Raw genomic sequence first — 12,652 nt, 5'->3', positions numbered from 1 at the left:
ATCCCGCCCGCCCTGCTGAACTTTATTGTCAGGAAACGAATACAGCTAAAGCTCTTTTCCGTGCAGCTAAAGCTTGTACACATATACCAGCAAACAGACCAGTTCAGGCAAGTATCCAGTGTGCACTGCACATACGAGCATTTGTGTCCGTCAGAGTACATGTGCGCACATGTCCATGCGCATTTGCCCTAAGCTGCTATCCTGGCGTTTGCTAATCGCTGGATGTTCATTGACTTTGCCCATGATCCTTGTTCCTGTCTCCTGCTTATCTGATTGATCCTCCGTTGCTGACCTGGCTTGTTCCTGACCTTGCTCTGGATTCTGGATACTGACCTTGTCCTGCTACTAGATCTTGCACTGCCTGCTTCTCTGGTACAGACCTCACCCTGCTTCCTGACTACGCTACTTGCTCACATGTATGACTCTGACTCACCTTGACAACGTCTGACCGCGGCAGTCACCTGCTACCAAGCAACCGGCATCCGTGCTTCTTTTAGACTTGTACCTCTGTCACCACATTCAAGGGTGCTCGGACCAGAGCCGCAAGAATAGACGTCTCATCAACTTGGCCTCCAACCAAGGTAGGTGACACTTATTCACCCCCTTCAAGTACAGTATCTCACAAAAGTGAGAACACCCCTCACATTTTGGTGATAACACAAAATTTTACACACCTGCACACACATTCACATCTGAGACCTTGTCATCATGGAGGCGTGGAAGAGGACTCAAGTGGCAACCTCTGAAGTTCAGTTCTGGTGAACTTGATGCTCAAGAGGGTTAAGACAGTGCTGGAAAAAAATGCTGGGCACACAAAATATTGACACTTTGGTCCCAATTTGGACATTTTCACTTAGGGCAATATTTCAACATGACAACGACCCAAAACACCTCCAAGATGACCACTGCCTTGCTAAAGAACTGCAGGGTAAAGGTGATGGACTGACCAAGCATGTATACAGACCTAAACCCTATTGAGCATCTGTGGAGCATCCTCAAACAGAAGGTGGAGGAGGTCAAGGTCTCTAACATCCACCAGCTATGTGATGTCATCATGGAGGAGTGGAAGAGGACTCCAGTGGCAACCTCTGAAGCTCTGGTGAACTCCATGCCCAAGAGGGTTAATGCAGTGCTGGAAAATAATGGTTGGCACATGAAATATTGACACTTTGGGCCCAATTTGAACATTTTCACTTAGGGGTGTACTCACTTTTGCCAGCGGTTTAGACAATAATGGCTGTGTGTTGAGTTTTTTTGAGGGGACAGAAAACTTACACTGTTATACAAGCTGTACACTCACTACTTTACATTGTAGCAAAGTGTAATTTATTCAGTGTTGTCACATGAAAAGATATAATAACTTTTTTGCAGAAAATGTGAGGCGTGTACTTACTTTTGTGAGATACTGTATCTAAAGGTTTTAGGCACATCCATCCTCTGCCTTCTTTCCTCCGGACTGTACATATTAAGTTCCTGACGTCTGTACGTTTTATCCCTCAGACCTTCCACCATTTTTGTTGCCCGTCTCATATCCATTATCGCCTAAGATGTTGGGGAGAACACATTTGTAAAAATTCAATATGTACTTGTAGATCATCATGGTGACATTTTAGCTGAACATGGTAATTTCTAGATGACATAAGATGGAAAAAGTAAATCATACCTCCGGCTTTTTCCTTCTGGGCTTCTCAGACCTTCACTACAACCATGGTGCCTTCTTCTCCGCTCTTCTGGTCATCTACACCCTCACATGGACTGCTAACTTACTCTTACTAAGTTCTATTAAACTTTCTCCACAATTGCACACACCAATGTACTTTTTCTTAGGTAACCTGTCTGCAGTGGACGTCTCTTTCTCTTCAGTGACGGTTCCCAAGCTTCTGTCCTTCATCCTTTATGGTGGAGCCTCTATCTCTTTCTTTGGCTGTTTCTTTCAGATGTTCTCCTTCCTGTTTCTGGGTACGACTGAGAGTCTTCTTCTAGCCATCATGGCATTTGATCGATATTTGGCTATCTGTAACCCCTTACGCTACATATTGCTAATGAATGATAAAGTAATGGTCATGTTGGCTATTATCTGTTGGGTGGCAGGATCTCTACATTCATTGTTGCACACTTATATTTTGTCACAGTTAACTTACTGTGAGAACAGACTGATCCCCCACTTCTTCTGTGACATGACCCCCCTCATCAAGCTGTCCTGCTCCAGTACTACACTAGCTGAGCTCTTAATATACACTGAAGGTTCTATGGTTGTTATACTCCCTTTTCTTTTCATACTCACCTCCTATGTGTTCATTGGATGGGCTGTAGTGAAAATGAAGACCAGCAGTAGCCGGAGCAAAGCCTTTTCCTCCTGTTCTTCTCATCTCATGGTTATTTCCCTGTTCTATGGTACCGACATTTCCATTTACTTCCGTCCTCCCTCTAATTACTCTTCCCAGTATGATCGCATTGTTAGCATGGCTTACACCATCATTACGCCTATGCTGAATCCTTTTATTTACAGCCTAAGGAATCAAGATGTGAGACAGGCTCTGAAGAAACTCATCATGCAATGTTTTTCTCATAGATTACCCTAATAAACCTTTTGCTCATGTTTTGTGATATATTGAGATTACTTTTTGGCCATTATACGTGTTTAATACGTGTTGTTCATTATCTCTGAGTAGGACCTTGAATTTACTATTATTGCTTTCCTCTTTACGTTGGTGAGATGCCTTCTATAATCCCAGACTGAAACATTCCTTCCACCACAATGCTGGACTACATACATCCCCAACTTGTTAGCTGGAACCGTGCCTCCAGTCAAAGCTCGCGTTGTGCTTTGAAATGGACATGGCAATTACCACCAAAACTCAAAGATCTCCATCCAACCAAACCTCTTTGTCACATGAAGATATATAATAAAACATTTACAAAAATGTGAGGGGTGTTCTCACTTCTGTGAGATACTGTACGACTTGCCAGTTCCAGTTACCTGTGTAATGTGTATTTTTACAGTCAAGTAAATTGAGAAATAAAATCAGACAAGGGTCTTCTTTGGAACCTAACATATTTTTGTTAACAAATGTGGTTTATCATTCTTTTCCGGCAGTGACTATTACAATAAACTCTTCAATTGATAGCTTAGTCTTACAAGTGAGAAATACCAGGATTATAAACTAGATGGCAGTAGAGAAATTGACATATTAACCACTTAAGCCCCGGAAGATTTTACCCCCTTCCTGACCAGGGCCTATTTTGCGATTCGGCACTGCTTGACTTTAACGGACAATTGCGCGGTCGTGCGACGCTGTACCTAAACGAATTTGACGTCCTTTTTTCCCCACAAACAGAGCTTTCTTTTGGTGGTATTTGATCACCTGTGCGATTTTTTGATCATGCGCTATAAACAAAAAAATAGCGTCAATTTTGCAAAAATAACAATATTTTTCACATTTTTTTCATATGAAATTCCCCCCCCAAAAAAATGTAAAAATCAAAATTTTTTAACATTTTAGGCCAATTTGTTTTATGCTACATGATCTCCATTCTTACACAGGGGAGAATGACAGGCGGCTTTGTTTACATTAGCCACCTGCCTTTCTCCCGCTGTAACGGACAATCGCGAGTGCCCGGCGGACGCGCGGGGGGTATTTTGAAAAATAGGTGAAAATAATCAATATGACACTAATAAAAACCAGTGCATTGGTGCAAGCATAAATTAAAACACCGATAATTAATAAATTAAATCTTCATCTTGTGACAATAGATGTGATAAACCACAGTTCCTATGTGGATGCTGAGTAGCAGCAAAGCACAGAGGCTCTTAACTGTATTAACCAAAAAAGTCAATCAGGGTGAATACAGAACCTATCTGGTGGAGAGCCTCACAGGGCTCTAATCAGATAAATCAAAATAAAAGCACATGTAGTCTCTGTTGCATGAAGAAGCCTCATCCTGGCAGGCGATGGGAGAAAGCAGAAGACTAAAACAATAGATGACTAGTACATTGAAGTAATCCTCTGTGGTTCCGGCTGCACTAAATCCTTACCTCACAGCTGCAAGGTTACAGCATGGGAAGCCAGAGGGATGGTAACTCCGCTGTATCCAGGTCCTGTAGTTCGTGCCAGGATGTTTCTTAGGGCTCACGGTGGCAGTCAACAGACACCGGTATCCTCCCTGTTCCTGACGTTTATGAATGGTCCTAGAAAGGTGACTTGCAAGGGGGTGAATAGGAGGAGGCTCCAATAGTGTAGTATTTAGGTATATTTATTAAGAAAAATGCAATATAGCACTCACATGTAAAAATCCAGCAATCCCCGGAAGAAGTCACATGACGGTGACGACACGCGTTGGGCAGCCGACTGATACGGAAGTGTTGCCAGAGGACAAGCCCAACGCATGTCGCCACCGTCATGTGACTTCTTCAGGAGATGCACATCCCCTGAAGAAGTCACATGACGGTGACGACACGCTTTGGGCAGCTGACTGATACGGAAGCGTTGCCGGAGGACAAGCCCAACGCGTGTCGTCACCGTCATGTGACTTCTTCAGGGGATATCCCCCGAAGAAGTCACATGACGGTGACAAAATGCGTTGGGCAGCTGACTGATATGGAAGTATTGCCGGAGGAGAAGCCCAACTCGTGTCGTCACCGTCATGTGCCTCCCTCAAGGGATGCACATCCCCTGAAGAAGTCACATGACGGTGACGACACTCTTTGGGCAGCTGACTGATACGGAAGTGTTGCCGGAGGACAAGCCAGCCGGACATACCGATTGCTGGATTCATCTATTGTTTTAGTCTTCTGCTTTCTCCCATCCCCTGCCGGGATGAGGCTTCTTCATGCAACAGAGACTACATGTGCTTTTATTTTGATTTATCTGATTAGAGCCCTGTGAGGCTCTTCACCAGATAGGTTCTGTATTCACCCTGATTGACTGTTTTGGTTATACAGTTAAGAGCCTCTGTGCTTTGCTGCTACTCAGCATCCACGTAGGAACTGTGGTTTATCACATCTATTGTCACAAGATGAAGATTTTATGTATTAATTATTGGTGTTTTCATTTATGCTTGCACCAATGCACTGGTTTTTATTAGTGTCATATTGATTATTTTCACCTATTTTTCAAAATATTTTTAAACATTTATATCCATTTACTGGATGCCACACCACTGTGCCACCTTGATAGAGTTATTTATTTATATATTGGATACTGCAGCACTTTGCCACTTTGATAGATTTATGTCCTGCAGCACTATGTCAATTTGATAGATCTATTCACATATTTATTACTTCAAGAAAGCGCAGCACCTTTGTTTTTACACTATTTATTCATCTGTACTACCTTGGTAGTTTTATTTATTTATTGGCGACTGCAACACTTTGCTACTTTCATTGATTTATTTATATATTTATTGAATAGTACAGCACTTGTCACTTCAATAGATTCATTCACATATATATTTACTACCTCAGAATAGCGCAGCACCTTTGCCCTTACATTATCTATTTATCTGACATAGGAATTTGTCATTTTGGCGTATGCAGCAATTCTTCCTTTGGTGCCTTTTATTTACCTTTAGAGCTAGATAGCGTGTGGGCAGGACCGCTGATAAGGGGGGACCACCAGTCCTCCTGTAGGGAGCCCAGGCATACAGGGGGGCCCCAACAGCACGGGTAATCAGTGCGGTTGGGAGGAGGGGCAATTACAGAATGATGCTCTATGTGGCTCTCTGCAGCAGCTGAAAGCCAGTTCCCTCCCGTCCTGCCAGATTTCAGCTGCTGCAGAGAGAGACACAGACACAAGGCATCGTTCCCCAACATTGATCCACCTCCCTGCTCTGCCTGCTTCTGATTCTGATCCCCCCATACAGAGGATAGCGCACAGATGCAAAATAAATGACTATCAAATATAAAGGCAATCAAAATGAGTAAGAATGGGGATTTAGTCCCACTCCCACCATATGGCCATATCGTGCTCAAGTCTACCATTACGTCAAAGTACCCCATTGTCTGTGGGTCCTACACCATCCAAAAAAGACCCACTGATAATGGGGTACTTTGACGAAGTGGTGGGCTTGAGCACGATATGGCCATATGGTGGGACTTAATCCCCCATTTTACTCATTTTGATCGCCTTTATATTTAATAGTCATTTATTTTGTATGTGTGCGCTATCCTCTGTAGTTATATATGTATATTGGTTTTTATAGTAGCACCAGCTTTAGAAAGGCATGTTCAGGGTGTGCCCCCCAACCCTTTGTTTGTCTGATCCCCCCCTCTCCCTGTGTACCCCCCTTTCACTGTGCAGAAGAGGAGATACTCAAACCCTCAACTCAAGGCCCAAAAGCTCCTCATTAGTCCGGAGTGTAAGTTGGCTCTGCAACTAATGACAACACCATCCAAAACGCCCTTACTAGACTGCAATAGAAAATGAGTATCAAAAGGTATACTAAATAAAAAGTAAAAAAACCCAAAGCATAAACACTGTATATATATATATATATATATATATATACACACACAGAATCTCACAAAGGTAAGTACACCCCTCACAATTATGTTAATATTTCATTATATCTTTTCATGTGACAACACTGAAGAAATGACACTTTGCTACAATGTAAAGTAGTGAGTGTACAGCTTGTATAACAGTGTAAGTTTGCTGTCACCTCAAAATAACTCAACACACAGCCATTAATGTCTAAACTGCTGGCAACAAAACTGAGTACACCCCTAAGTGAAAATGTCCAAATTGGGCCCAATTAGCCATTTCCCTCCTCTGTGTCATGTGACTCGTTGGTGTTACAAGGTCTCAGATGTGAATGGGGAGCAGGTGTGTTAAATTTGGTGTTATCACTCTCACTCTCTCATACTGGTCACTGGAAGTTCAATATGGCACCTCATGGCAAAGAACTCTCTGAGTATCTGAAAAAAAGAATTGTTGCTCCACATAAAGATGGCCTAGGCTATAAGAAGATTGCCAAGACCCTGAAACTGAGCTGCAGCATGGTGGCCAAGACCATACAGCGGTTTAACAGGACAGGTTCCACTCAGAACAGGCCTCGCCATGATCGACAAAAGAAGTTGAGTGCACGTGCTCAGTGTCATATCCTGAGGTTATCTTTGGGAAATATATGTATCAGTTCTGCCAACGTTGCTGCAGAGGTAGAAGGGGTGGGGGGTCAGCCTGTCAGTGCTCAGACCATACACCGCACACTGCATCAAATTGGTCTGCGTGACTGTCGTCCCAGAAGGAAGTCTCTTCTAAAGATGATGCACAAGAAAGCCCACAAACAGTCTGCTGAAGACAAGCAGACTAAGGACATGGATTACTGGAACCATGTCCTGTGGTCTGATGAGACCAAGATAAACTTATTTGGTTCAGATGCTGTCAAGAGTGTGTGGCAGCAACCAGGTGAGGAGTACAAAGACAAGTGTCTCTTGCCTACAGTCAAGCATGGTGATGGGAGTGTCGTGGTCTGGGGCTGCATGAGTGCTGCCGGAACTGGGGAGCTACAGTTCATTGAGGGAGCTATGAATGCCAACATGTACTGTGACATACTGAAGCAGAGTATGATCCCCTCCCTTCGGAGACTGGGCCGCAGGGCAGTATTCCAACATGATAACGACCCCAAACACATCTCTAAGATGACCACTGCCTTGCTAAAGGAGCTGAGGGTAAAGGTGATGGACTGGCCAAGCAAGTCTCTAGACCTAAACTCTATTGAGAATCTGCTGGGCATCCTCAAACAGAAGATGAAGGAGTGCAAGGTCTCTAACATCCACCAGCTCTGTGATGTCGTCATGGAGGATTGGAAGAGGACTCCAGTGGCAACCTGTGAAGCTCTGGTGAATTCCATGCCCAAGAGGGTTAAGGCAGTGCTGGAAAATAATGATGGTCCCACAAAATACTGACACTTTGGGCCCAATTGGGGCATTTTGACTTAGGGGTGCACTCACTTTTGTTGCCAGCAGTTTAGACATTAATGGCTGTGTGTTGAGTTATTTTGAGGAGACAGCAAATTTACACTGTTATACAAGCTGTACACTCACTACTTTACATTGTAGCAAAGTATAATTTCTTCAATGCTGTAACATGAATACAAGGTTTAGGAGTGGGCCTATGGGAATGTTTGACCATTCTTTCAAAAGCTCATTTGTGAGGTCAGGCACTGATGTTGGAAGGCCTGGTTCACAGTCTCTGCTCTAATTCATCTCAAAGGTGTTCTATCGAGTTGAGGTCAGGTGAGTCAAGTTCCTCCACCCCAAACTTGCTCATTCATGTCTTTATGGACCTTGCTTTGTGCACTGGTGTGCAGTCATGTTAGATCAGGAAGGGGCCATCCCCAAACTGTTCCCACAAAGTTGGGAGCATGAAATTGTCCAAAATGTCTTGGTATGCTGATGCCTTAGGAGTTCTCTTCAATGGAACTAAGGGGCCAAGCCCAACCCCTGAAAAACAACTCTACACCATAATCCTCCCCTCCACCAAATAATTTGGACCAGTGCACAAAGCAAGGTCCATAAAGACATGGATAAGCAAGTTTTGGGTGGAGGAACTTGACTGGCCTGCCCCCAACCCGAAGAACACCTTTGGGATCAATTAGAGTGGAGACTGCGAGCCAGGCCTTCTTGTCCAAAAAGTGCCCGACCCCACAAATGCGTTTCCAGAAGAATGGTCAAACAATCCCATAGACACACTCCTAAACCTTGTGGACAGCCTCCCCAGAAGAGTTGAAGCTGTTATAGCTGCAAAGGGTGGGCCAACTCAATGATGAACTCTACGGACTAAGTTCATGTGCGTCGAGCAATGTCTGCGTTTTTTTTTTCTCTCTCCCCCCTTCCTTTCTTCTCTTCTTTTCTATCCCTTTATTATTCTGCCTCTACCGAAATTTCTTTGGAGCGGTGGTTCTCTTGGGCTGCCCCACCCCTGTCTTTGGGTTCCCCTAGACTTCTGGGACCCTATAAGGTTGGAATTGCTGATGTGGGAGAAGGGCATGTATGGACTTTCAGCCAAGGAATATAGCTATTTTTGGTGTCTGAGTTTTACTCTGCATGCCCTTAAACCCTTCATTGTATTGTAATGTTCTGCATGGCAATTGGTTTATGCACTCATTGACTTTGCTGTACTTTCTGTTTGAATTACTGTTGCCTATGTTTAGGCATTGTTGTACCTCATTGCAAAATATTTCTAATAAACATATTGAAACAAAAAAAAAGTTCATGTGCGTGTAAAGGCAGGCGTCCCAATACTTTTGACAATATAGTGTAGTCAGGTCCAACTGTACGACATAGCTCCGCATTCCAGTATTGTAATTTGTAACAAGAGAATACAAAAAGAAGAATGTGTGGGATTTTGATGGTGCTGAAACCTCCCCACAGATAATATTTTAGAAGAGTATATTTATAAAAACAATTTTATTACAGAAAATTCATTAAAAAGTAACACTGGGGAATCATTACCCTAAAAAAGCATGTAGCATAAACATAGTAGATATAAAGTTTAGTCACCATTCAGCATCAACCTTCCTCATAATTTGATCAAGAGAAGTGTATACAAAATACTGCACATAAAATACACAAACTATCCCACAGCCAATATCTTCAGGTCCTTACCAGCTCAGAGCACATATCCCCCCCCCACCCTTTTGCAGATAATTATTTGTAAGTGATCGATGCACATTCATGTATTAACACGAGTTATATGCACATATAGTATTTGGAATAATATTATCTCTTTTTATTCCTTCTATCTTCTCATATTCAACAACACCCTCCACCCCTGAGGAAGCTTTACCTGTGAAACGCGTTGGATTGATATAATCACCTTCCCTCCTAGTTAGTGTATTTTATGTACAGTATTTTCTATACACTTTTCTTGATCAATTTATGAGGGAGAATGATTCCCCAGTTGTATTTTTTTAATGAATTTGCTGTAATAAAACTGTTTTTATAAATATACTCATCTCAAGTCTTATCTGTGGGGAGGTTTCAGCTTTATCAAAATTCCAAATATACCTCTTTTGTATTGACTTGAAATTACATTTTAGGTACAACATATTTGTTTTCTGAAAGCATTTTTAATATCTTTATTCCGTAAGCTATACACCACAGGGTTTAGCATAGGTGTTAATACTGTGTACAACATAGCCACCAGAGAGTCAATATCAGCCGAGTATGAAGCAGTTGGACGAACATACATGAAGATCAAAGGCAGGAAGAACATATTCACCACCACAAAATGGGAGGCACAGGTGGAAAACGTTTTCTTACGCCCTTTGGATGATGCTATCTTGAGCACAGACATGATGATATGAACATAAGACGTCACAATTAGAGAGAAGCATAACAGAAGTATAATGGCACCAAGAGACGAACCTATCGCCACATTGAGCGAGGTGTCGGCACAAGCTAACTGAAGCAACGGTGGGTGATCACAGTAATAATGGTGAATGATATTTGGGCCACAAAAGGGCAACCTAAAAGCCAGTATGGCTGTTGCAATTGGATAAGCTAAGCCTATTGTCCACGATGCCACAGCTAGAGAAATATACAGCTGTCTGACCATGATGTTATGGTAATGGAGTGGAGAACAGATGGCCATATAGCGATCATAGGCCATGGCAGTCAGGAGAAGACACTCAACTGCTTGACAAGAGATAAAGAAATACATCTGGAGGAAGCAGGCCACATAAGCAATCTCATGATTGTGCATTGAGAACTTGGCAAGCATCTTGGGGACGGTCACAGTAGTGGAACTCATGTCCAAGAACGAGAGGTTGCTGACAAAAAAATACATTGGAGTGTGAAGTTTTTTCTCCAGAACAATGAGGAGAAATATGGTGCCATTTCCGGTGATAGTGAAAAGGTAGATAAAGAGAAAAACACAAAAAAGAAGAGTACTGAAACTTTGAAAACTGGGAAAGCCAAAGATGATAAACCCTGTCACCAGTTTTGTAGAGATATTGGTGGAATCCAAAGGATGAGGAAGTTCTGTATTCACCTACACAAGAACAAGATAATAATATCATTTTTTTTTAAGTTAAATGGAAAGCCTGTGGTGAAATCAAATGATTGTTGGTACCAGCATTCCTTAAAGATCAAACATACAAAGGGGACAATACCCAAAACCAACCTCCCAATGGGGTCAAGGGAAATGGGGAAGGGGAAGGACTGGAATAGGGACTTTCTCGATACTGTATTGAACAAGTAATCAAGAAATAAAATGCAAAGATTTTTTATTGAAATATGCAATCTAAAAAAAATGAAAAAACATGTTACACAAAGGTACTGTATTGGAGCTTGTTGAACAGTTATATGAGCACAAATGTGTTTTTGTTAATCCAAAGATGGATTTTCAAACTTCCGGATGTGTGTGTATCTCGACATGTTTCGTGGCGAACCACTTCTTCAGGAGTATTTTTACACACTATGCTCTATTCTAATAATGATAAACAATCAATTAGTATACATATATAATATATTATATATATATATACATATGGGAAACCATCTTGTATATATTATATATGTATACTAATTGATTGTTTATCATTATTAGAATAGAGCATAGTGTGTAAAAATACTCCTGAAGAAGTGGTTCGCCAGGAAACATGTCGAGATACACACACATCCGGAAGTTTGAAAATCCATCTTTGGATTAACAAAACCGCATTTGTGCTCATATAACTGTTCAACAAGCTCCAATACAGTACCTTTGTGTAACATGTTTTTTCATTGTTTTTAGATTGCATATTTCAATAAAAAATCTTTGCATTTTATTTCTTGATTACTTGTTCAATACAGTACCGAGAAAGTCCCTATTCCAGTCCTTCCCCTTCCCCATTTCCCTTGACCCCATTGGGAGGTTGGTCTCGGGTATTGTCCCCTTTGTATCCATTTTTTTTTAACGTTGTTCTTTTTTTTAATGGTTGAAGTTATTTCATAGCACATAGGTGTTATATTTATTTCTATATGAAGGAGGGAGGAAGCTGTTACTGGACTGAGACTAAAAATAAAATAAAACATATCCACACTCAAAAAATAAGAAAGCAGCCACTTATAAAACTGTGATACCAGTCAAATAATTCGATGAAACATAATAAAGCAGTGCTAACGCGCTAACAACGCGCTGATTGATAACTAATAATAAAGTATTGTATAATGTGCAAACACTACAAAATAAATCTATAGAAAGTGCAAATCCATATAAAGTCCAATGAATTGGGGAAATACAATAATAACGATGGGATATGATTGAAGATCAGAAGTGGAAATCACCATCACCAGCCACCACCAACATGCCCCTCTTACCAAATTCCAAGACCATAAATTATAATGGTCAGATACGCTCAGAACGGGCAGATGGATGTCATGGATGGAAAGGCAAACTGCAGGTGTGGGAATCCATATACTCGAACATAGATAAATAAACAAAATCCCATAGTGAAGACTGCCAAGGATAAAGAAGTGTTGTTTATTTAACCACTTTAGCCCCCGGAGATTTAGCTGCTCAATGACCAGGCCCTATTTTGCGATTTGGCACTGTGTGACTTTAACAGACAATTGCGCGGTCATGCAACCCTGTACCAAAATGAAATTGACGTCCTTTTGTTCCCACAAACAGAGCTTTCTTTTGGTGGTATTTGATTACCTGTGCGA

At 41.7% G+C, this 12,652-nt stretch overlaps 1 protein-coding gene across 1 annotated transcript; it reads left to right on the top strand.

Annotated features, from left to right (window-relative positions):
- Nucleotides 1–1,643: 1,643 nt before the first annotated feature.
- On the top strand, nt 1,644–2,582 carry LOC309546164 (olfactory receptor 1G1-like; the record flags this gene model as incomplete). Its single annotated transcript, XM_082245704.1, has 1 exon — nt 1,644–2,582. One exon carries the CDS (start codon nt 1,644–1,646, stop codon nt 2,580–2,582), a length of 939 nt encoding a protein of 312 aa, XP_082101830.1.
- Between the last annotated feature and the right edge of the window lie 10,070 nt (nt 2,583–12,652).

Source organism: Pelophylax lessonae (assembly GCF_965119305.1).
Source record: "Pelophylax lessonae genome assembly, chromosome: 2".
Taxonomy (NCBI): domain Eukaryota; kingdom Metazoa; phylum Chordata; class Amphibia; order Anura; family Ranidae; genus Pelophylax; species Pelophylax lessonae.
This window is presented reverse-complemented; position numbering and strand designations above follow the sequence as displayed.